At 33.8% G+C, this 27720-nt stretch overlaps 1 protein-coding gene across 2 annotated transcripts in view; it reads right to left on the reverse strand.

Annotated features, from left to right (window-relative positions):
* The window catches only part of fzy (cell division cycle 20 protein fzy), a 114563-nt gene that overhangs the window by 44472 nt on the left and 42371 nt on the right, over window positions 1-27720 (reverse strand). For both annotated transcript variants that reach the window (XM_035373841.2, XM_085811021.1), the window contains one exon: window positions 17328-17469. In XM_035373841.2, the coding sequence (XP_035229732.1) occupies window positions 17328-17469 (142 nt within the window). The remainder of the gene's footprint in view (window positions 1-17327; window positions 17470-27720) is intronic.

The raw sequence follows: 27720 nt of genomic DNA on the forward strand, positions 1-27720 counted from the left end.
ATTTAACTTTTTTTTGTTTGCCCGAGATAACTCGGGATAGTAAACTAATATTAAAAATAAATGCTTTTACACCTTCAAAAAATTAAAATATCAACTTAAAACCTACATATTTTGATTTGTTTCATTTTGTGGTATTTAATAATAAAATAAAAAAACGTGATGATTTTTTGCAATTTTTTTCAGAAAAATTTGTAAGGAAAGCGGTTAATTTCTAAAATTAGAAATGCCAGAGCCCTATGGAAGACTGTCAGGAAAGGGGTACAAGAATAAATAAATAAATAAAATAACTAATCAAATGATTAATAATTAAATAATTAAGTAATCAATTATTAAAGTAATTAAAATAAAACAATTATTAAAATCATTAAATAATCAATGATTAAAGTAATTAAATAATTAAAATTTAACAAAATGTAAAGAAATAAAATTAAAATTTTCGAGATCAAATTTCTACTGAACATTTGTTCCAGTTACATAAAAGAAGTGGCAGAGCCTTCTTATTTAGAGTTCCGGTGCACTCCGGCTAGAATATAAAGATTTATTGCAAAAACTAAGAAGTACCAGAGCTGGGCTCAGCAATTGAAGCTCTAATGTAATTAAATGTGATTTTAATAGAAAGTTCAAGGAAGGAAGCCAAAACATATTTAATTTCTTTAATATTGGGTATTTCTATTATCCATCTTCTTTTAGCCTGGATATTTCAGCTTAAACATTTACAATATTAATTTATTTGTTTCTGCATAAGACAAAAGAATATCTATTTGATAGTTTCTGATTTCCTAGTGCAATAGATGAGTTTTCATGTTCTTAAATAAGATTTGGTAAATTCCTTGCTAGCTTTATCAAAACAATGAAAGTATTTGTTTAACAATGCAGAACAGCAATTTTTGCAGACAAATCAGCACATTTTATAGGTCTTTTTCAAAATACATTTAAAATTCCCCCCCCTTTTAAAAATAAATTACTATTTCCAGAGTTCCTAACAATTTTTGCAACATCTGCACTAATAAAAATCAATCATTGATTAAATCTTCAAGATTACTGTCTGTGAAGATTATCTATAATATGAAGACATGATACATAATAATAATTACATGTGCACAGAGTCAAAAAAAATCAAGCCTTTTCTGGAATGTTATGCCGAATCTTTTCCGTATTTTAGTTCCACAATTAAAATTATGAACAAATACCAAATTTTTGCAAGAAATTTAAGAATTCAAAAATTTATTTAAGCGAGGCCCACCACTAGTCAACTGGATACTGATAGTGTAACCAGGCTACATTTTACTAGCTTCCACATGTGTAATGTGTACATGGTCCTCCATGAAAACATTCCTCCTTTTAGGCAGACAGCTTTTGCATGCTTGGACATATTCAAATAACTTTAAATTATGCAGCAAGATTTTGAAAAAGAAGACAGAAATATTAAAGTTTTGGGAAAAATTTCAAATTTTTTAATAAAGAATAAAGCTTGATTTCTAAATATTGTACAGGGTTCGTAGCCACATTTTAGTTAAAAAAATAAGCACCTATAAGCACTTTTCAAGCACATTTTAAGGAAAAAATAAGCACCTGTCTAATTACATTATACACAACTGCATAACCTTAAAAGAAAAATTAGACTTGTAATTTAAAATATGAGCAATATTTATTAAGAGAATGAGCATTACCTCAACCATGGAAAACAATTAACTCTTTTTTTTAATTTTAAATGGCAGTTCAATTTATAGAATTAGTTTACAATGAGAGAAAAAAAAACTATGCAGAACTAAACTATATTACAAGATTTAATGATGAAATTTCACTTCAAAATATAGAAAATAAATAATAATAAGCCATATTAATTGCATTCATTTGGCACCTAATAATAAATACAATTTATTTTTCCACTCATATTAATAAAATAATTTAACTTAAATCAAAATTCTGAACATTTTCTAAATTTTCATTGCATAACAGTTTTCCCTCAAGATATATTCCAAGCAAAGTAATTTAAGTAAAAAAGAGGCACATTTCTGAAATCAGAAGACGGGGAAATTGCTTCATGCAGTCATCCTTTAACATTAAAAGCTTAACTAACCCGCATACTCGGAAATTGCCGAATATTCTGGATAGTGAAAAAGAGGAGTGGGGGAGATTGTAACCGTTCTTTAGATTTCTTGGCTAAATAAATGATTTTGACATTTTGATATGTGAATCATATAAAAATAGACCAACGGAACTGAGATTCTGCTTAGAAATTTCTACTGAACATTTGAACAACACACAGTTACTACTGAACAACGCACAATAAAACTCTTTTAAGTGTTCATAAACAAATCTCAGACTGAACATCAAAATTAGTTATCTCTGCAAAATACCGCTAACGCTATTGTGCAATACATGCAGCGTAATTCTTCCACATGTGATATTACACAATCGGAATCAACAGCTGCCGGTATTCGGAGAATAAAGAACTAAATAAATGAAAAGAAAGAGACTTACTAATCTGGGGTGTTTCTGATTCTAATTTTCAATAGACAGCATTAAATTTCCGAAACAGAATCAATTTTCCCTTGGGTTGGGTAGACCGCAAAAATGTTTTAGTCCTATTCAATCCAAATTGGACAGTGACAAAAAAAAAAAAAAAAAAAAAAAAAAAGAGTCCACTGCTTCAATATTAGAGATTTTGCGGAGAAAGGGGAGAACCTCCCAACCTTCTTAGTATATAATGTATTGGAAAAAATTTTTTAAAAATTGACTATTCGATTTCTTTTCTTTTACTTAAGCCATTCTAAATATTATTCCTTAGAAAGCTAATCTGTGCAAAAACACACCCATTTTTGGAAGTTTATCTATACTTTGGCAGTTACTGCAACTATATTATTATAAATATTCATGCATATGCTTATAATATAAGCATGAATATTTCATAATAAACAAGAATACGAACTCACCATGCGGAACGAGAATGCATATTATTAAAATCTTGATAGAAATTCAAACGTGTGTAGTATTTGAAGTGGGAGGGGAAAAGAATACCAAATGTACCGGAATTTCTACTGTTTTCGCAATTCTTTGACCAATAGAACGACGTGCACCTGTCTACTCTCACGCGCACCATAGGTTACATTAATGCAGAGAAAGGGAGAAAAGCAATTTCCGGGAGTATGATTCACCATCTGACGTTGCATATATAAGGAAGAAAAGTTATTTATTTAGTTTTGGATTTGAAAAAATGCACGTTTATTAAAAAAAAGAAGAGAGAGAGAAAAAAAAAGAGAGAAAAAAAGCACTAAAAACAAAAAAACAAAGGCTTTAAAGAAAAAGTAAGCACCTATAAGGGCCTTTATATTTTATTTTCAAATATAAGGACTTATAAGCACTTGTAAGGACCGCTAAGAACCCTGTTGTATATATATTGTTACGAAATGTCCACTGCAATAAGATAGCTTCCCTGCAAGGTGGGTTTAGGGTTACCAGATTTGCCCCGAAATCGCCCATTTGGCAACAAAATTGGCGATACGCCATAGATGGATAGAGAAAATTCTGGAACAAACTCTTACTAGTTTGGTTCAGAATGTTCTCGAAGGCAGGCTAAAAGCTATATAAACCCTGCATGTATGCAGAGTAACAGTCTAGTATATCGTATTGCATTGTTGAGTGTGTTGAGCTCCAAGAGTGATCAACTGAGTCAGGAGCTGTATTTTAATACTTTGCCATGAAGCTGTCTTCACCATTACAGCCTAGCCTGAATGCTGTGTTACTGTCGGTCGTGTGCGTGTTGCTGATTGTCGAAGTTCTTCGACAACTGTAAATGTAATTTTGGAACTGTCTTTATGTTCACTGGAACGTGATTTTGGAACTGGCTAAACAAATTGTGTTTTGATTCTCATCAAGTGCTGCCGTCAATCGCTCCAAATCCACGAACCTGTACAACACAAACAACTGGTGTCAGAAGCAGGATCTGCGAGTGGATGCCAATGACCCGCCTACAGGAAAATGCCATGGTGGATGAAATAAAGTTCATGGACTTCTTAGGAGCTGTAAAAGCCAAATAAGAAGAGTTTGTAGAGACATTAGGATATTTTTAGAAGCAGGCAAGATGAAAAATTAGCAACCGCCTTCGCTGGGAATCAAACCACAGACCTCTGGAATACCGCCCCAGCGTGCAGAACCACTACACCATGAAGGCACGCTAGGAAAGTGGGAGAAATACCTTATAAGTTGAAAGCTGAATATGAAGACATGAAAGCTGAGATGAAAGCCGGATATGATGAGATAAAAGCTGCATATAAAAAGATGAGGGCTGAGATGAAAGTCGGCCGAGAAAAGTTGCGAGAGCAACTCCAACAGATGAAACTGTAGCTTACAGAAAAAATTGGAGCCATAAATGAAGATGTGGAAATGAAGAAAGAAGTGACATCTGAGGAATTAAAGGATGAAAAAATGAAGAAAGTAGCTGGTGAAGTTATAAGGTATTTCTCCCACCTTCTTAGCATGCCTTTGTCGTGTAGTGATCAGCACGCTCGATGCGAATTCGAGGTTCGAGTCCCAGCGAGAGCATTGCTCATTTTCCCCCATCTTCTGCTTCAAAATGACTTAATGTATCTACAACGTGTCTGAGAAAGATCTAGATATGATGGATGAAACATTTAACAAGATTAAAGATAAAGAATGAAAACCTGAATAAATGATGGGAAAAAAGCTTTTCATTTTCAAGTGCCTGAAGTAGAAGTGGAAGGAAGTAAAAATACAACTGTTAAATTTGTAGAAACTGATAGTGAAGTTAAAGTTGCAGTTAGCAAGTATCAAACCATCTGAAAGTTCGTGTGACACAGAGATAGGAAAAGCTGATGTACAGCTTAAGCACAGTGTTCCAGTATTGCAAAAAAATACAACCACTTTTTCTTGCAATTTTCAAGAGTTCTCTAAATTTTACACATGAGTGTAAGTAACTATATGTCTCCTAATACAGGGTTCATTGCCACATTTTAGTTAAAAAAATAAGTACTTATAAGCACTTTTCAAGCACATTTTAAGAAAAAAAAAAAAATAAGCACTTGTCTAATTACATTATACACAACTGCATAACCTTAAAAGAAAAATTAAACTTGCAACTTAAATTATGAGAAATTCAGTATTTATTAAGAGAGAATGAGCATTACTCAACCATGAAAAAAAAAAATACATTCTTTTTTTTTTTTTTTTTTAATTTTAAATAACAGTTCAATTTACAGAACTAGTTTACAATGAGAGGGGGAAAAAAAACTATGTAGAACTAAATTATATTACAAGATTTTAATGATGAAATTTCAGTTCAAAATAGAGAATATAAATAATAAGCCATATTTATTATATTCGCTTGGCACCTAAAAATAAATATAATTTATTTTCCCACTCATATTAATATTTAAATAATTTAACTTAAATCAAAATTCTGAACATTTCCTAAAGTTTCATTGTATAACAGTTTTCCCTTAACAGATATTGCAAGCAAAGTAATTTAAGTAAAAAAAAAGGAACTTTTCTGAAATTGGAAGACTGGGAAATTGTTTCATGCAGCGATCCTTTAACAGTAAAAGCTTAACTAACCGGGGTGCTCGGAAATTGCCGAATATCTGAAAATTTCTAATAGTCAAGCATAACTGGTGAAATAGGAAGGGGGGGGTAGATTGTACCCGTTCTTTAGATTTTTCGGCTAACTAATCTTTTAGACATTTCGATATGTGCATCATATAAAAAAAATAGCTTAATGGAACTCAAAAATAATCTGCTTAGGAAGTACAGTAAAACTCTTTTATCTCTATGAAATATTGCACAATACGTGCGCCTTAATTCTTCCGCAGCACATGATATTACACGATTGAATTGACAGCTGCCAGTATTCAGAGAATAAAAAACTAAATAAAGGAAAACGCCCCTTTGCTCCGTCATACACCCATGTGGCATATTTATCATTGAGCAGGACATGTCACCTGCCGTATTCATATTTATTAATAAAGAGAGTTACCAATCTGGGGTGTTTTCATTCTAATTTTGAATAGATTGCGTTAAATTTTCGGAATAGAATAATTCTTTGCTTGGGTTGGTAGACTGCAGAAACTTTTAGTCCTATTCAGTCCAGGTTGGAAAGTGACCTCCCCCCCCAAAAAAAGTCCATTCCTTGCTTTGCTGTGAACTGTAACGGTTTCAATATTCGAGATTTTGCGGATAAAGGGGAAACCCCCAACTTCAGTACTGTATAAAGCATTGGGGGAAAAAAAAAAAAAAAAAAAAAAAAACTATTTTATTATTTTTACTGTATTTATGCCATTCCAAATATTATCCATTAGAAAACTAATCTGTGTTAAGACATACTTGGGCCATTTTTGAAGTTTATCTATACTTCAGCAGTTACTGCAAATATATTATTATAAATGATTCAGAATTTGGTATTCCATATAAGGAAGAAAAGTTGTTTAGGTACTTTTCCATTTTGCCAGCGCAGACAATAAAGTCGCCAATACTGGTACAACTGATGCCAAACTGATATCCTCGCGGGTAACCTTTTATGCATCATTTCCAAAACAAATCGCAGTCATTTCTTATCCGATCGATTGTTTCTTTCAATACTGGCATACAATTACATAGACTTTTTATCAGGTAGTTCAATTTTATGCTCTAAGGCCATTCGCGGTAATTAAGTCAATTAAGATGCAATCAAGCCGCTCACCCGAAGTTGAAAATATAGAAAAGGCAAAGTCAAGGGTTTAATTCATCAATTCTAATGAGAATGCATTAGCAAAGTAAAGCACTATGGTTTTACACAATTTCTGAGTAAGCTATTCGTACGAATTGAAATAATTCTTGCATTCCAAATTAAGATTTAACTTGAAATTACTAAGAGAATTAGACTTTTTTATAGCGTAGTTTACGCAAGATGAGATCACTTAGGTTCACGTGATATGAACCGGTGAATCAGGATGTTGAACCATGAAAGCATAGTAAATTCTTAATGTCTTTTTACAAATTTATGGTCTTTATTTATTGGCTTTTTATAAAATTTTAAACTATATTAAAATGTTTATGCCTTCAAAATAAAAAATTCTTAGAACTAACATTTTTTATGTGTATACTGTATGTTTTCGCCAATAAAAACTGCTTGACGAGATTTCGTCGGTGAAACGGAAAAGTACTGGGGAAAAACGTCTGTTCGTTAAAAAAAAAAAAAAAAGCACCGGAAACAAAAAATTAAATGCTTTAGAGAAAAAGTAAGCACCTATAAGGGCTTTATATTTTATTTTCAAATATAAGGACTTATAAGCACTTGTAAGGACCGCTACGAACCCTGTAATATAATTTGTACAGATAAAAACTTAATTCTAAACCAGGATACTTCTGTTTGTAAAGGATCGGCTTTTTTTAATAACTCTAATGCAAACATCAGAACTGCTTTTAGGAAATAGAGGTAAACAAGCATGGACCAACTGTCGAAAGTATCAAGGTGAACAGTACACATGGTGCGAATAAACTACAGAGAGGTGAACAAACTGTTTCAGATCTTTCTGTGGATGAAAAATTTGAAACGAATAAATCTTCAGACTGTGATATGCAAAACAGAAATACATCGGAGAACTGCAGTGAAAAAATATTTAACTCAGGTATAACTTAATGAAAAGCATGAGACTGAAATTCATTCTGAACTTTAATTTATAAAATTTAAAATTGTTAAGTGATTAATTTATGTATATAACTTGTAAATAGTGTAAATACATTATAAAGTCTTTAATCCGGACTCGTCGGGACTTCGGCAATTTCTGGATTATAGAATCATCAATTTAAATCTGGTAAGATGGCATGCAGAATTTATAAAATTAAAAATATGAAACCGTAATTTATGAAATAAAGAGCAATTATGATCTAAAGCCAGGATTCCCAAAGTGGTCGATATCGGTTTCCTAGGGGTCGACATAAACGAAAACTGATTTTGGGGGTCAACGAGGTCTAAAAATCGACCCCTATTAAATTAACACAAGTTCTTATTTAAAACTTTCAAGATAGGTAGGTACTGTATTGTTTATGTTGTGTTACGTGTACTAAGAATAATTAATATTTTTGTAGGAAACAACATTGTTATAGTAATGTAAAGTCTCAAGTTCGTACAAGATGAAGAACTCGGCAAGTCTGTGTGGACAAGTTTGTGCAAGATAACGAGTTCGAGCGTACGTCTTTCAGGCGCGTTTTGACTTGCTCTCTATTTGACGCTTACGCGATTTAACACGAACGAATTCATGATCAAGTCCAAACATGTTCCTGATATTTTACTATTTAACGAGCTTGCACTTAGGTTGAAAGTTCATTTGCGTTTTGAAATTCGTTGGAGCTTGAACGATAATAACTCATATAAGTACTCATTTATTTCAAGAGTTATTACATAGCTATTACAAAGTTATTACATAGCTAATTAAGTGAAGTAAAGTGACAGATTACTGAGAGTTTTATGATGGAGGACACGTAAAAAAAATGCAGACAATACAGTTTGGACTACTTGAAGTTCGGATTTATTGCATTACCATCAAATCAACACTTGCCGATGTGTCTCATATGTGAAAAAGTATTCAGTAACGATGCCATGAAGCCTTCAAAAATGGATGACCACTTATCAAGAGTACATGCTGACAAAAAAGTAAGCCTTTGTCATTTTTTCAAGCACTTAAAGAAAAAGGCCATCCATAAGATCAATGTTTGCGTCATCATCTATTAAAGACGATGATGGTTTACGAGTGTCCTATAATATATCTTTACTAATAGCGAAGTCGGGGAAACCCCACACAATTGGAGAGCAGCTTATCTTACCAGCCATTGCAGAGGTCCTTAACAATGTATTGCACAAACCCGCACATGATATTTTAAAGAGAATACCTCTGAGCAATAACACCGTTCAGAGATGCATAGACGAGATGGGAAGCGATGTGGAAAACATTTTATGCAAGTTCTTACAGACCAACAGATTCTCTCTCCAGTTGGACGAGTCTACATTACCCATGTGCAAAGAACTGCTTTTTGCTACATATTTAGAGACTGATATCAGAGGAGAATCGATTTTTCAGGCGTGGAACATTTTTTTGCTGACAAAGCTATTCCATGGAAGAACACTGTTTCTGTTACGACTGATGGTGCACCGTCTATGGTTGGTCGTCATTGTGGTTTTATAGCTCACTTAAAGCGACAACTGCCTGATGTACTGGTCATTCACTGCATGATTCACAGGCAGCTTTTAGTAGCAAAAAAGCTGAGTCCTAGATTGCATAAGTCTTTACAATATGTAATAAATGCTATCAACAAGATTCGAAGCAATTCTTTGAACTCTCGGTTATTTGCTCAGCTATGTGAGGAAAACGACGAAGTCTTTACTCGATTACTTCTGCACACTGAAGTTCGCTGGCTATCAAGAGGCTCTTGCTTAGAAAGATTTTCAGCCATTTTTGAATCTGTGTTGGAGTTTTTACAAGAAAAAGATCCGCATTTGAAAGAAAATCTGAACAATTGTAAAACAGATATTTATTACTTGACTGTTATCTTTGGAATGTTCAACAAAGTTAATTTGCAACTGCAGGGTGACGATCTTAACTTAATTAAAACAAAATCAATAATATCGGCTTTCGTGGGTAAACTAATCCTTTATAAACAAAATTTAAGCAGAAAAGAATATTCGCAGTTTCCGCATTTGTCAAAATTACCAGAAATGCTTCAAGATGATGACATTTTATTATTTGTCACTCACTTGGACGCATTACACAAGGATTTTATGGAGAGGTTTGAGGATCTTTTAAATTTACAAATTCCTCAATGGATAATAAATCCGTACAATATCACAGCCATAGAAGAACCCAATGTGATAATGCAAGAAGAGTTGATTACCATCAGCACAGACGAAGAGCTTAAGCAGCAGTTCAACCAAGGCTATCAGAAGTTCTGGTTGCAACGCAACATTGAAACACAGTATCCTACATTGTGGAACATTGCTGAAAAATACCTTATCGCTTTTCCATCATCATACCTAGTTGAAAAAAGCTTCAGTGTGGTAACAAACATTTTGACGAAACAAAGAAACCGTTTGAAAATCAACCAAAGTGGAGATTAAGGCTGCAACTCACCAATATTGAACCGGATGTAGCTAGATTGGTAGATAGTCACCAGGTTCATCCATCACACTGAATGTTTTATTTTCTCTTTGCGAATTAATACTTTTTTAAATATAATTTTCTACCTACTTAAGATTCTTTAAGTACTTAATTTGTTATAATCATTATAAATTAAACTTGATATTTACTGAATTGTATGTCTTTATTTTGTTAAATTTTGATGAGAAAATGAAGTCAACTTTACTCACTTAACCAAGTGCAAATAGGTATTTTGTATCAATAGGAAAAAACTAAAGATAGGCCCCCTTATTCATAATAGTCTGCTAACTTAAAGCATTGCTAATCCTCACTCTGTCTTCTTCTATTGACCTAAGTCAGAATGAAAAATAACACTCTGTAGCAGTTGTTTTAAGTTAGCGGACCATTATGAATAAGGGGGTTGATCTTAAAAGTAGGTAATTTGGCCATGGGGGTCTGAGGTAACAGTTCATTTTGGAAAAGGGGTCACTTGTCCAAAATAGTTTGGGGATCCCTGATCTAAAGGATATCAAAATAATAATAATAATAATAATAATAATAATAATAATAATAAAAAGAGCTTGATATTTATTTGTTTACTTTATTAAGCATTTCTTTCAATGTAAGTTGTTCAAGTTGCTTCGTTTTATGTGCTAATACTTTCTCTTTAATTCTATAAACAGACATAATTTCTTGTTCAGTTACAAAGATCTGCTGTTCAAGTCTTGTAATTCTGAGCCAAGAATACCGACTAACTTGTCAATCGAAATTTTTTTGTTTTCACTAACCTCTCTGTCACTTTCTTCATGCCTTTATCCATTTTTTGCAGCAATTCCACTTATTGTAGCTCCAGAATCGGAAATTCTTTTCGAGATAATTGAAAGTTCAAGCTTACTTTTATAAAATTGCTCTAACAGTCTGCAAAAAATAATAAGCCAGATCCAATTAGAAGATTAAGGCACAACGCAATCTGCAACATTAACTGAAATAGATAATTAGATAATTTTAGCCTAGCCTACATCGTCCGTTGGAGAACATTCTGGAATGTAAACGCTACGCACACGCAGAAAGTTTGTAGCTTTGAGGTCCGGATTAAAGACTTTGTACCATACTTTTTTCTTTTATCTTTATTTACCTTATTTGTTTAGTTACCTCTTCTTTGTATTGAATTCGGCTTCTGGTCAAGGATCATACTGCCATGGACATGCAGTTTTTTGGGAGGGGGCAGTGTTATGAAATGCCAAGCCATGGTAAGCCATGGTAAGACAGTTTCCTCGCAGGGTCGGTTTAGGGTTGCCAGAAAATGGAAGGAAATGCAGGACTGCCAGATTTGGTGATGTGCCATAGACAGATGGAGAACATTCTGGAATGAATTCTTACCGGTTTGGCCCAGAATGTTCTAAGGCAGGCCAAAAGCTGTATAAACCCTGCCTGTACGTGGAGTAGCAGTCTAGTATTTCGTAGTGCATCATCGAGTGTGTTGAGCTCCGAGAGCAATCGACTGAGTCGGGAGATGCACTTTAGTGCTTCGCCATAAAACTGTCTTCACCGTTATATAGGCTGAAGGCAGTGCTCGTGATTGTATCAGCGTGTTTGTCATAGTTTTTCGATGACTATAAACATGATTCGGAACTGTCCTCAGTAATACTCGCTAAACAAATTGTGTTTTGATTCTTCAGCAAGTGTCATCTATCACCCCAAATCCACAAACCCATAGAGCACAACAATATCAACTGTCTATACACACATGCTGAATATAATTCATTTGCTTACATATTAATTGTCTGTATACACATGTAATAATGATTCTTAGCTCTTTGAATCCCCTTGCTGAATTTGTTAAAAATTGGTTCCGATTTTTGGCTTTTACTCGTAATTGCATGCATAAGCAGTTACTACAGTAACTCCGTACATAATGTTTTGACACAGCATCTGCAGAACTATGATTGTGGAGGGAATATAAGTGCACAAGGGTTTTTTGATGATTTGTGTGCTTAAACTTCTTCACAACATTTGCCATGTTTCTTGAAATAGTTGAGAAAATTTTATGTGGTATCAGGTAAAATGAGTAGCTACGAATGTATGGATGATGGAATGAGATGGAGAATTGTTGACAGCGGAGGTTGACCAATCACAAGTGCAAGTGGCTATAGAGCTCAGTGTAATTCCCAGTATTGTCTGCAGTTTGGAAGAAGGGTTTTAGGACCCTGGATCCATATCGAGAAGATCTGAACAAGGACAACCAATATCCAGAATGACAAATGAAGATTGTTATTTGGCACTTTCAGAGCAGCAACACAGGACTGCCACAACTTCACATCTCCAATGTGAGCTGTATGCTGCCACTAGAACCCGAGTTTCATGGTCTACAAGTGCCCGAAAATTTCAAGAGATGGATCAAGAGATGCCAGAAGACCCACTGTTTGCAACCTGCTCGCTACAGCGAACAAGAGTGAGACTTTAGAATGGTGCAGAGAATGTGCTTTAGACAAGACTTCAGTGGAACACCATGCTTTTTATAGACGAATGAAGACAGAGCCAGGATACACTGATTCTTGGCATAGCAGTATCTGGAAAGAGATTGGAACATAACAACCCTCCCTCACACCAGGGAAAAGAATTATTACAGTGGTGGAGGTGTAATGGTTTGGGCAGACATTAAGTTGGATGGCTATACATCCCTGCATGTGTTTCACAAAGGCTCCCTGACTGTTATGAGGTATCGAAAAGAGATCTTAGAGCCAAGTCTTCAACTTTTCTTTTCAGGGACGCAGTTGGTCCTGGGTTCCTGTTAGTGGAAGACAATGATCATCCACATTGGGCTCAGGTGGAAGACAATTACCTAGAAAGTGAGGATATTGACTGTATGGTTTGGCCAGTCATATCTCCTGCCTGACCTTAACCCTATAGATTATGTGAAGGCAATTTCATATCACCACTCTCCTCCTAAAACGAACCCAGAGTTGTTGAAAACTGTCTTGTTGCAGGAGTGGAAATGATTACCACACAAACTTTTCATCTGCCTCCTATCCAGTATACCATCATAAAGCATGACCTTTCTGCCTGTGAGAGGGGACCATACTTTATTTTCAGTTTGATATCACAATGTGGATTTGAATGCATAAATAAAGACACTTTTGAATGGTACATCTCTTTCTGTGCTAGAAATGTACATTCATATCAAGTTTCATTAAAATCTGCCCATTAGTCTTTCAGAAATCCTACATGCGCAAATTCTCTAAATTTTACACACAAGTGTATGTAATATGTAAACTCCACTAAGAACTGAAGCTGAAGATGGTATGGGGGGGGAAAAAAAAGTATTAATTCAAATGCTTGCAATGGAATTTTAAAGAAATGAAAATACAGTACAAAGTCCGAGATCCGGACTCGTCGGGACTTCGATGATTCCACACTTGGAATTTTTCTGGATATTAGATCACCAGTTTAAATCTAGTAAGATGGCATGTAGAAAATATAAAATCCTTATTTATGAAATAATGAAGCATTTACGATCTAAAGGGTGTCCAAATTTACAAAAAAGGCTGAATATTTATTTACTTTATTAAACATTTCTTTCAATGTAAGTTGTTTAAGTCACTTCATTTTTGTGCCAATTGCCTTGCCAATCGAAATTTTTCATTTTCAAGACCCTCTCTTTCACTTTCTTCACTATCTGTAGTGGTATTTTCTGGATCTAGAATCATACTAGAATCATAAATAAAGACATAGATCTAGAATCATAAATAAAGACACTTTTGAATGGTACATCTCTTTCTGTGCTAGAAATGTACATTCATATCAAGTTTCATTAAAATCTGCCCATTAGTCTTTCAGAAATCCTACATGCGCAAATTCTCTAAATTTTACACACAAGTGTATGTAATATGTAAACTCCACTAAGAACTGAAGCTGAAGATGGTATGGGGGGGGGGGAAAAAGTATTAATTCAAATGCTTGCAATGGAATTTTAAAGAAATGAAAATACAGTACAAAGTCCGAGATCCGGACTCGTCGGGACTTCGATGATTCCACACTTGGAATTTTTCTGGATATTAGATCACCAGTTTAAATCTAGTAAGATGGCATGTAGAAAATATAAAATCCTTATTTATGAAATAATGAAGCATTTACGATCTAAAGGGTGTCCAAATTTACAAAAAAGGCTGAATATTTATTTACTTTATTAAACATTTCTTTCAATGTAAGTTGTTTAAGTCACTTCATTTTTGTGCCAATTGCCTTGCCAATCGAAATTTTTCATTTTCAAGACCCTCTCTTTCACTTTCTTCACTATCTGTAGTGGTATTTTCTGGATCTAGAATCATACTACAGATCTCTCCATCCGTTAATTTATTTATGATCGGGCCATTGTTATGACAATGAAAAACTTCTTTTATATCACCTTCCTTTATTACCGCTTCTCCTCATTTTTTTACAAAATCCATTAATTGGAAAATTTCACCTTTGATTTGCGATATCCGAAAACCTTCAAATTCGCATCTATCATCCTCACCATGAAATATGGTAGCTGACCATAAATTACGCCAAGCATTTTTTAAAGCATCTGGAAGCACATTCTCCCACGATCTTGCAATTCTCCACACAGCAGATTTTATGGTAAAATATTTCAAAAATTCTTGGACAGTCTTGCCATTATTCAAGAAATTTAACATGGATTTTAAAAATGCTACTGTATGTTTGCATTTCAGAGTGCAAACTATTACGATATTCATAGGCTGAATGATGGACATATAATTTGGAAGAAAGGATAATATGGGTACATTATCTTTCACTAAAACGTTAAATGAAATTTGAGCCAAACAGTTGTCTACAATCAGGACATTTTTTGTGTCATCAGGTAATCCAACCAATTCAAATGTTCGCTGAGCTTTGGCTATGAAATGATTTTCAAATCAGTCATTCAATTAATGCTTGTATCATCCATGCTATTTTACTTTCATGATATATAATGTTGAAATTATTTACTCCTTTAAATGCTCGAGCTCATGCATTTTTTCTGATTACGAAAAGTTTACACTTGTGCGTTCCTGCAGCATTTGCGCAAGCAAAAATGTTAGTTTCACTTTGGAATCTCTGACATTAGCTGGAGCCTTTTCTGGAAAGGCTGCCAAGGTATTTTGCGGTACATATTGCCAGAAAAGACCAGTTTCATCAGCATTATAAATTTGTTCTGGAGATAACTTTTCACTATTAACGAGTTCAATGAATTCATCTGCAAATAGTTCAGCAGCTTCAGTATAAGGTGACGTTTTTGTATCTAAAAGTTTTAATGGCAATTTTTAAATTTAGTTAACCAACCTGTCGAATATGTGCACTCAGTTTTTAAGTCCATTTCTTCATGTAATATTTTGGCTTGAGCCATCAGCACTGTATCCATCAATGGCATGCCCTCACTGCAATGCTGTCTGGCCCATTCAATCATCATTTTGTCATGATCGTCACTTCGAGTACAGCGGATAATTTTTCTGTTAATCATTGCAAGGGGGTATCGGAATCAAAATTAAATTTTTTCCCTGTTTTCTTATGTCATATAGTCTGAACAACCAATATTTTTTATGTCATAGTTGACTTTCCAATGCTTCCTCTTCGTATTATTTTGAGACGGATATACCTTTATCCGTTTTTTGGTAGCAATTCCACTTTTTATTTAATGGACATCAAAATATGCTTTTGCTTTTAAGTCCTTTTGCAGTTTCAGAATCAGAAACTCTTTTCAACATAAATTTAATTTTCATAAAATTGCTGTAATAACCACCTGCAAAAAATAATAAGCTGGATCAAATCAGAAAAATAAGGAACAGGGCAATCTGCTGTATTAACTGAAATGCTTTAGAATCAATAAAGTATAATTTTAGTAGCCTAGTTTAATAACATCCATTATTGACTTTGTATGAGATTAGCGACAAAACACAAGTTCTCTCACTCAGTTTTGTCTTGCTTCTATCACACACTGAAGCAGTTATTCCTGAATTGTATTAATTTAGTTATTTATTATACTTACATCTATTTTTTTGCAAATATTTATGGCTTACCCGAGTCCTGAATAAATAAATTTACACATAAACTTAAGGCTTATCCAGGGTGGGCGCTAGATATCTTACCGCCTGATGCAGTCTCCTAAATTTTGCTACCAAGCGCCTGAGTTCTAAATTTTTGCTGCTCCTAAATTTTAGGTCTCAGTGCTTTCCCTAAATTCTAAAAATTTTGTCATCTCTTAATTTTGTTGCTCGGTGCTTTTCTAAATTCAAAAAAATTTTTATCTATCCTAAATTCTGCCGCCTGGTGTGGCTATACGAGCTCTGGCACAGGTTCTTGGTTTATATGAATAACGAATCAGTCATTCTTAATTCAAATGTAATCTTTTGGTCTATGATTATCATATCATTAACAAAATCTGTTTTTAGTATATGAGAAGAAATTTTTTTTAAATATTTCCTCGTCAACATTTCTAAACGCATTTAACTTGAATCTGTAATCATTGCCAAGCGTAATGTTAACATAAAAGGTTACCATACTTTTTGCTATTCAATTACAAATAAAAAAAATTATTTAGGCATCACTGCATGAGTCATTACTCAAGTTATCATGTGTTGATAAACATGCGGTGATGAAAGCAAAGTATAATAATGATTCTCCAGGTTGGCATAGGAATATTAGTACTGTAAAATCAATGATGTTTCTATATAGAATGTTTCGGTTCGATGTATTGCTAAGCAGACACGCAGCTACGGAGTCAAACTATTGATCACACAAATTTATGCTAAAATGGTTTCTTCTTGAATAATGAGGTATTTTATTTAGCGTTGAAGTGAAATTAAGAATCAGAACTCTCCACGTTTCATTATGGAGGGGGGAAAATCAAATTCACATGTGTAAAGCATACACACACACACACACACACACACACACACACACACACACACACACACACACACACACACACACACAAAAGGGTTGTTGGTGGCTTTGAGGTCTGGATTTTAGAATTCTGGATATTGCTCATTCAGATCTTGGACTTTGTAGTGTAATTAATTTTACACATATGGCTAATAATAATTTCTCACTTTTTAGAATAAGATTAATTAAATATCCTGATAAATATGCTTAATTCAGAATATAAATTTAATATTTCATTACATCACATGCAAGAGAATCTAAAATTAAAACTTAGAAAGTTACCAGTAGGGGCCTGAGGTGCTTTAGTCTGATAAGCCAATATTCTAAAATTAGACAAATCTCCATTTAGGTTTTCACTCATAGTCTTTTGATAGTGAGAGGAGTTAGGACTTAAATTTTCTTCCTCTCCACTGGCTTTAGACAGCTGAAAAATATAAATAATCACAATTATAAAGTCAAACATTTTGAATTTACACCTATAATACTTCAATTTGATAAACAAAAATAGCAGATTAAAAAAATTATAACCAATTTATATTTGTATCTTACTGCATTATATTCGTTGCTAATTTTCACAGCTGAACTGAAACTAAAAAAAATCTATGAAAGTTAGATTAAGTTAGGTATAATATATATTTAATTTTCCAGAAATAATGCACATGGACAGTTACCGTATTTGAAGGCATATAAGACACATTTTTTTCCTAAATTTGGTCTCAAAAAAGTTACGTGCGTCTTATACGTTAAGGACACAGGTTAACTTTCAATACTGAATGCTATTTTTAGTGCGGATAAAGGTCTAGACCAGGGATGGGCAAACTATGGCCCGCTGGAAGGTTCCATCCGGCCCACGGAGAGAATTTAAATTTTTTCGTCCGAGGCAAATTAAAAGAGATATGTATTATATATCCATCTCCTTTTCTATTTTGTTTAAATATTATTTATTTCTTCCTTTTTTCAAAGGAGTGATGATCTTTTTACTCTCTCTATTTTTGTTCTTGACAGAAATAGCAAGCACAGACAGCTTTTAATCCGTAAAGTGTGAGCAGCGGAAGTTCTTTGTTAGTTATAGCTATAGATTGACGTCAACAAGCGTTATCTCTTTCTCGGGGAGCAGACATATAGGAATCCAATTATAGGTGAATTAGACCTCTTAGAAAGAACTTAATCTTAACTTAGTAAATCTTAATATGTTTGCTGGGCAGCTAGCTAGTCTCGTTTGAGGTTAAATTCAATACCCCCAGTAATTGAAGAGAAGCTTAAGAATTATGAAGATGGCTTGAAAAAACTGCATTTTGAGTTCGAACGAAGATGTCAAGATCTCAATGCCATTCAAACAGAATTGGATTTTTTACCATGCCTTTCAACGTAAACTGGGAAGCAGTGAGGTCAGATTTGCAATTTGAATCGAGTTGCAATCTAACAATCATCTCAAGCAGCTGTTTCTAAATATGCCAAAGTTAGAGTTTTACAAATCATTATCGAAAGTAAGTTTCTCGAATTTAATATCTCATGCCCAGAAAATTAGTGCTATGTTTGCTTCATCTTAGATATGTGAACAAGTGTTTTCAACCATAAACTTTAGAAAGAATTATTTCAGAAGTAGATTGACACATGCGCATTTAGCTTCGTTCCTTAGAATCAGTACATCACGCCTTGAACCTCAATATAAGTAACTTTTAAAAATGAAATCGCAATTTCAGTTATCTCATTAACATAATTAAATTGTAATACTTGTATATTGTTCTTAAAATTTTAGAAAAATATCTTGGCCCGCCAAACATTTTGTTTTCGATTTTTGGCCCGCGACCGAAAATGTTTGCCCATCCCTGGTCTAGACACACATAACTTTTTCTACATTTGCCATAATTATTTAGCGCATGCGTGAAATATCTGTCGCCAAAAAGCGCCAAAGCTCGAAGCTGATGTCGAAGTTCGAACAGGTTCGGCGGTCACATTACATCTATGGACGGTACGTCGGTCAAATAGGAAATATGGATGAAATTCCACTGACATTTGATGTACCATCCAACAAGACTGTGAGTATTAGAGTCTAAATCAATAACCATAAAAACCACAGGTCATGAAAAACTCGATATACTGTAGTTCTAACATGTTGTGCTGATGGCAGAAAACTACTGCCGTTTTTCATATTCAAAAGAAAAACTTCCAACGGGTGTAATTGTTCATGTTTATCCGAAAGGCTGGATGGACGAAGCTGGAATGAAACTGTGGTTACAGAAAGTATGGGCGAGGCAACCTGGTGGACTCTTAAGAAAACCATCTCTTTTGGTTTTGGATCAGTTTAGCACCCATAGAACTGAAACCATAAAGAATAAAGTGAGAGAAATAAAACCCCAGATAGCTGTCATTCCTGGTGGACTGACTAGCCAATTGCAGCCTTTAGATATATCGGTGAATAAGCCATTTAAGGAAAAAGCGCGAGAACGATGAACAAGTGGATAGAAGAGCCACATCACGCCCTCACACCCTCAGGTAGAATGAAGCGGCCAAGTAATTGTTAAGTCCTTTAAGAAGTGCAGAATTAGTAATGCTCTTGACGGAACAGAAGACGATGCATTCTTCGAAGAAGGTGATACTAGCGATGATGGAAACAGTAGTGATGACGATATTCTCGTTTTTGATGATGATGATAGTGAAAAGGATTTTTATGGTTTTGAAAGTGATTAAAGTCTAATTTCATGATAGGCAATGTTTTCCTTGAATCTGTGTTTTTTGTTGTTTCTGCTTTATTTTGTATTATATTTGATTGCTTGCCGTTCATTCATTATTGAAATTTACATATCATGTTCAAAATAGCTTGCAGTTTGTTAATTTTCCTTAATAAAAATGTGTTTGGTAATTGCATTCAATGATTGTTTATTTGGCTTTTATGAAACGTGAGAACTAAAAGAAACCACATTTTAAGTTATTGTGGTACAGCATTTTCGCGCGGACTATTGAAACTATTTTTTCCTTGTGTGTGGCCTTCTAAACAAGGGTGCGTCTTATATGCCATCAAATACGGTAATTCCTTTTTCTCTTGAAAAACTAGATCTCCAATATATTTGCTAGCAATATTGATGTATTTTCACACTTGCAAAATTCATGATGAAAAATAATGATATATAATTATAAAACTAGAAAAAATTAAAAGAAATGCAGAAAGCAATATTTAACTGTATCATTGATATCAAGCTGGATCTACCTGTATAACTATATTTTTAACACACCTTTCAAGATTGACTATCAGTTCAGAATTGCCTCCACTGCCAAATATGGAGTTCAAATATATCGCTAACATAAAAAAGGTATTCACAAAAAGTTCACAGAATGAGATGAACCAAATATTTATCTTTTATCACATTCCTTTAATATGGCAATGTTATTTTACTGTTTCAATAATGCTGGGAGAAAAAAGGGTAAAAATATATTTAAGGGTGCCCCTTGGCGAAAACTGGCAATTGGCCAGCAGGGCACAATTTCAAGATGGCAGCTTTACAAAACCAAAATAACAAGTCAAAGAATTGCCCAAACTCTGTGTCCATGTACAAATCAATCTATTTTCACTTAAAAAAAAATCAGAGAATTACACAAACTGGGCATTGCTCACTCTCAACTTTGTACATGGACACATCAATCAGGATAATAATGACGCCATTATAATGTTAAAACAAAGCTACTCATCACCAAAACCGAACAAAATCTGTAGCCAATTGAAGTTTAATAAATTGCATTTTAAATCACACAATGAAATAACATAAAACAGAAAATACATCTTATCACATATACGCACTACAAAACGGAAATATCGACTTGCCATACTTAGAAATTTTGCCGTCCAGTCAGTATAGTGGTCAGAGAAGCTGACTGTGATGCCGAAGGGCCTGGGTTCGAATACCAGAGAAGGCATGGTTGTAACTGTCCGTCCCTTCAATGAAAAGACGATGGTGGCCCACCTATTAGGTGCCTCCATAATAAAGAGACCACCACATCCGGCCTTGTATAGATTAATGGACAGGGTTACATTTGTAATTGTTCACAATCTGCCATTGGAAAAAAAAAAAATACTTAGAAATTTCGGTGGCTTCAGTCCGTGGCACACAAAATTCCTTCCAAAAACTTTCAAAAATTATCTGAACTAGAATATGCATACTGCCATCACTACATAAATTCACAAAAATAAGAGTAAAAGATATCCTCCGTAGTGCCGGACTGTTGGTGGCATTTCTGCACGAACCTTTCTTGCAACAAACCCATTCAAAGCCATCTGAATGATCTTTATGTTCGAGCATATGCCTTTCCTTCATACGAACAGGACACTTATGATGACTTAAGTAAACTTTCATTTACACACCAGTCAATTAATGCTTTTTTCCCCTTTTGCTCCAAACTGTACAGAAACTTCACATTAATCTCATCACATACAGCCATTTTACAATGTACAGCATAAAACAAGCAACGTACTTCCTAACTGACATCCAATGCAGGAATAGGCCCTTACAAATATTTTCACATTAGTCAAATTCACCGTAATTATGCAACCAATCACATCATAATAGGGTTTTCATAGCATACAACTACTTAGGTTACCATAAATCAGGGTGTTAGTGGATGGAAAGTAGACACAAACGTTCGTTATTGTGTTTATTGGCCGTGAGAAGAACAAGTTTGTACAATAGATATACAGGTAGTTCGGCGCTCGCAGGCGCCTTCTTGCAGAGAACAAAATCAAAATTTACATAAGGTGTGAACATGCCGCCCACCTTGAAATACTATTTCAACATTCAGTGGTTAAAAACTCAACAAATTTAAAAAACACAATACAATATTAAAATCCTGATATAATACTTAATTTATAATCCATGAATTAAAACTTAAATCGGTAATGGACACAATTTTGTAATATTTCTTTTTGACCATGCCATCTGAAGTCTTAATAGTTACAACCCTAACAATATTATCATGACCAGGATGTAACTGAGTAATTCTACCCATTTTCTATTAGTTGGAGATAAGTTATCCTCCTTTATGAGACACAGATCATTAACTTGAAGATTTTTATTTGGCAAAAGCCATTTTGGTCTTTGTTGTAATCGACACAGATATTCTTTGTGCCAACGCTTCCAAAATTGTTGAACCATTTTTTGAATATATTGCCATCTAGTGAGATGGGAAACTTCAATGTAATTTGGTTCTTGTTAATGATCTACCAATAGGAAAATGACCAGGCGTCAATACTGATAAATCATTTGGATCATTAGATAAACTTATTAAACGTAGTGAGTTAAGACAAGCTTCTATTTGTGTGAGAAATGTTTCACATTCTTCATATGCCAATCTCGCCTCGTCAACTACTCATTTTAAATGGTATTTTGTTGATTTTATGCCAGCTTCGCAGAGTCCACCCATATGTGGCGCACCTGGAACATTTAGATGCCATTTAATGCCATTATCAACCAAATATCTACTAACGTTTTGGCTATAAGTTGCAGATCTAGCAAGCCTTTCAAATTCCATGAGTTTGCGTTTTGCTCCAACAAAATTTGAACCGCAATCACTATATATATCACTGCTTTTGACCTTGCGGGAAATGAACCTCTTAAGAGCTGCAATAAAAGCATCTGCTGAAAGATCAGTTACTAATTCTAAGTGAATAGCTCGTGTCGCAAAACAAACAAATAGAACTATATATGCCTTGAATGACCTAGAGCCTCGACCCTTATTTGCTTTAATTTGAAAAGGACCTGCATAATCCACTCCACAACGCAGGAGCAGGGGAAACGTGACTAGATGGCAAATCGCTCATCAATTGATTAGTGACAGATGCTCTAATTTTGCAACACTTTATACATTTTCTAACTAAATCTCTGATAACAGCTCTACCACTTATGATCCAAAATTGTTCTTGAATGCAAGATTGCATGAGTTGTGGACCTGCATGTTAAAGTATTTCATAGTAATGTCTAACAATGAGATGAGTCAAAATGTGCCTCTTTGGCAGCAAAATGTGATGCCTAAAGCCACATGCAAGGTTTGCATGTCCCAAGTGACCGCCCATCCTGAAAATACCTAAATTATCTAAAAATGGATTTAAAGATAAAATCTTGCTTGTACAAGATAATGATTGATTTCCGCTTTAAGTGATAATTTCATTCTTAAATTCAACATATTGCATTAATTTAATTAATACATGCATAGCTTTAGTTGATTCACTAGTTTTTAAAAATCCATTTACCTGATCTTCTGAATTTCTAAAGCTATTTACAAACCTCAGACATAATGCTATAACACGTTTACGTTTGGTGAGAGAAGAATATTTATAAAATAAATCATGAGCGTCTGTCAAATGACTGGCAGCAGTTGTTGACTGTAAAGCACATCTTTGCTCTGGCACAGAATCATTCATTAGTGGTGCAGATAATGCTGGCTGAAAAGCAAATAAATCATACAATAAATCTGGACCACGTAGCCACAATGAAGTAACCAGTGCAGATAACGACACACCACGAGTTGCAAGATCAGCAGGATTAGTACTTTCACTAACATGATGCCACTGGACAGGAGAAGATAAAGTCTGGATTTTTGCTACTCTGTTGGCGACAAAGGTCTTCCATTGACTTGCATGAGATCCTATCCAGACTAACACAATAGTGGAATCAGTACGAAAATAAGCTTGTGATATAGGAGTATTCAAAGCTCTACAGGTGAAATCCATCAATTTAGTCAACAGAAATGCTTTACAAAGTTCCAATCGGGGAAGTGATATGGTTTTTAGTGGTGCAAATCTTGTCTTGTCGATCACCAAATGAACATTGATTTGTCCAGTATCTAACACAGAACGATAATAAATTGCAGCGGCATACGCCTTCTCTGAGGTGTCACAAAACACGTGCAGTTGAAACTGGTTATCTGATTCAACCAACAAGAATCGTGAAATTTTGATACTTTTAATAAATAACATATCTTCTGTAAGTCGTTTCCATTCACATTCAATATTTGGAGGAACCTTTTCATCCCACTGCAACTGATGTTTCCTCAATCTTTGTATGATCAATTTATACCGAACCGTGATCGGTGCCAACCATCCAAGAGGGTCAAAGGTCTTTGCATTTATTGAAAGTAGTGCTTATTTGGTTAAAACCTCAGGATATGATGAATTAACTTTGAATAAAACATATCTGAAGTTGAATTCAAACTAAAAATGTAGACTAGTAGTCAAATACTACACAATTTAATTTTAATCTAAGCTGGGTCAGTAACTCGATCGTCGTAACAAATTCAAATGCTAGCGGCAATAAATGCAAAGATGAATAATTACAAATTATCAGAGCTGGCAGAAACTAATTAACATCCAAGTAGAGGCCAAAAACACTGTCTTTCAGTCCTAAAACCTCAGTTTAAAAACTTTGATTTGCATCATGGTGAGGAAATGAAAAGGGAAACTTATAGCAAAGGCAAAAATTATAAAACACTAGTTAATTTGCATAATAATATCTGTACATATAATCGAAGAATACCTTTCTTCTTCACTTTAGAATTTTTGGAATTAAAGATTTCTGTTATTCTAAAAAACCAAGTGCATTTAGAATGTAAAGAAAAAGCTGATAAATATGAAATGATGTATAATAAGGGCTGGTTTCAGGGCTAATGAGGAAGAATTTTTAGAATTTAGTGAAACACCGAGCAACAAAATCTACAAATGGCAAAACTTTTAGAATTTAGGACAGGCAGTGGGAGCAGAATTTAGGATCCACAGAGATTGCATCAGGTGCGAAAATGCCTTGTGTCAGCTGTGTGTATGATCCATTGAGACATATAAGATGAATTTTTTAAATTGACAGTTTTCAATTTCTTTATTAATAGAAAAATTCTTTTTTATAAATGCCTGTCCATGCGAAAAGGTTAGAAACATTTTCTATACTTGTGTCTAGTGAAAAGTTGAGAAAATAAAGGGAAGATAAACATGTTAAGAAAAAGATTTCTAGTATCAGAAGTACAATATTAAAACATTGTTTTCATTGTCCTTCCAAAAATTCTCCAAAGTGTAAGAAATTTATCACAAACTTTCTGCAAAATACATCCTTTATGTTTATTTTACAGAAATGAAGACATTTCCATACAATGAAGACATTTTCATTTTGTCAATTTTTTTGAAGCCTTCTAGAATTGTGGGTCTGTAAATCTTGCCTTCAAATCCTTCTAAACTTTCCAAGTTGCAATTTTTAAACTCCTAAAGAAAAATTAGCCCTACCAATTCTGCAAGAGAAAAAAAAGGGCTGGAAATATTTTGGAGGGGGGGGGGGAACAGTGGAAAATTAATTTTAAAGAGAAAACTGATACATATTCTGACAATTCTGAGACAATTACATGGGAAAAATTCTTATGAAAAAATTAAAAGGAAGAAATTTTTAATTAATTATATAGCTATTTTGCTTTTGCTATGAAATGTTTGTAAACTGTGCTTTATAGCATTTATTACCTTGTTTATTTTTCAGATTAAAATACTATATAATAAGTCACCAAAATGGAAAGTAATGCCACTTTATAATATGACAGCAAAAGAAAATAAAAATGTTTTATTTTAATGTTATTCCTTAAATGTAATTTAAATATATTACCATTATTTTAGTTAAATTTATTAATGTCATAATGTTTCAAAAAAAAAAGTTGGAAAATTCCCAGATCTTTAAATTAAAAATTTTTCTATAGAAATGAATCTTAAAATTGCCAAAATGTTGATAAGTTGCCAAATTTAGAGCCGTTTAATAAAAGAATTCACATCCCCAAAAGCAGAAAGTTGTTTAAACGCTCTTCATTAGGAAAAAAATGAAATAACTTTGAAATGCTTGTGTGTGTGTGTGCGACTCCTTGCTCAGAAACACCAGTATCCCACCCTTTACATTAGAAATAGGAACGAACTATAACCCATGAACTCATTCAAAAGATAATCATATTTATCAGTGAATTGTCAAAAATATTCCTCCATAATGATAATTCACACTCAAAACAGCAGTCGTAAAAGCAAGACAGAGATTTCAGATGATTAAAATTAAAGACCTTCTGCTGATTTTGGCCGAAATTAAGGACTTTTAAGGACTGAAAATTGATTCCAAAAAACCTGAGGACCATATGAACCCTGTAAATGAAACAACAATTTGGCGATAAATGCAACAGCAACCCGGTGATAATCCAAGGGGCACCCTAAAATACAGATTAACTGAAAAAGTTATTATGATCTAAAAGCCCCCTTCTTGAAAGCATCGTCATTGCATACAGAATGCACCCTATAAAAAGCTCTCTTCAGATATTTAAACAGGAAAATATCCCTTATAGCAAGATTTGGTTAATATAAAAAGTGAGGTAAAAAGTGGAATAGCAGTCACTGGTTTAGCAGAAGAGCATCATTATGATAATGGAGACACATCATTTACAGTAAAGAATTCCCATCAACAGCATTTGCCCATAATTTCCCAATACAATTTTTCAATGAGTGTTTTTCCAGACTGAAGGTAATAGTCATCATCAACAATTTAGCATCTTTAAAAAAAGAGAGAGAGCACTTTCATTGATGATGCAGATACATGAAATTTTACTCAGTCGAAGAAGGCACTCGGATCTTATTTTCTCGTTAGCTTTCAGAATTAAAATGATGATTGTATCATTGCGAAGGGTCACTGACCAAAGGGTGAAGTGTGATTGCACACTTCACCTTTGGTCACATAAATATTTATATATAAAAATGAGTCTTGAAGATACATTTTCAAAAGCGGCTCCAAAACCTTCTCATGATCTTTTTCTGCGCCTCTGTAAACACTAAGATTTTTTTAAAAAATGTTCCCTACACTACCAGACAAAATTCTAGCATGTTGTGGCATAATTTTTGTTTCAGTGCAATGCTAACCATGGAAACACAATTCATTTATATCCTATGTTCTTTTATTTGAATAAAGAGGAGGGGGGAAAATGCTGTTTCTGATGACACAGTGTGAAAGAAGTCTGAGAAGCTTAAGTATGGAAATTTCAGTCTTTAAGATGATGAAGCTCTAGATAACCATCCTCAGTAAATAAGGACTATTAAAAGAAGCTAATGGATGGTTAACAAAGACTACTTATAAAAGACTAATGGAGTTTCATGGATTAGCATCATTTGAGAATATTTTGTTTTAGAAGATGTTATGGTTGAATGCTTTTACATAAAGTTATTTTTATGTGTTTCTTTTTAATGTTTATTTTGAAATATCTGGCACATATAACTATAAAATTTTAGAAAACATTAATATACGGTAGCACAGCAGGGGTGTCCTCTCTGATAATGAACTTTCAACAGATAGAATACTGATGTTTTTTAAGATAAAGAATATTGCTCACTTCTTAGAAAGGTACATTTAAATTATATTAGATCATCCTGAAAGTTCCGTGATTTTTCAAATCGAAGTATGTTTTCTTCTAATTATTTTATTACTGCTGACATGCAGTGACCTTGATTGAAGCACATGTTTAAACACAGTCTTTCTGCTCATGCTAACATAATTCTAGTGTGCTGTAGTATAATTTCCCCTCCCCCCAAGTGCAATGCTAAGACTGGTGAACACAATTCATTTTTGTCCAATGTTCTTTTATTTGAATAAAGAGGAGGAACCAAAATGCTGTTTCTGATAACACAGAGTGAAAG

Source organism: Stegodyphus dumicola, chromosome 2 (genome assembly GCF_044657685.1).
Source record: "Stegodyphus dumicola isolate Sdum_Otavi_A_Nest chromosome 2, ASM4465768v1".
Classification (NCBI taxonomy): Eukaryota; Metazoa; Arthropoda; class Arachnida; order Araneae; family Eresidae; genus Stegodyphus; species Stegodyphus dumicola.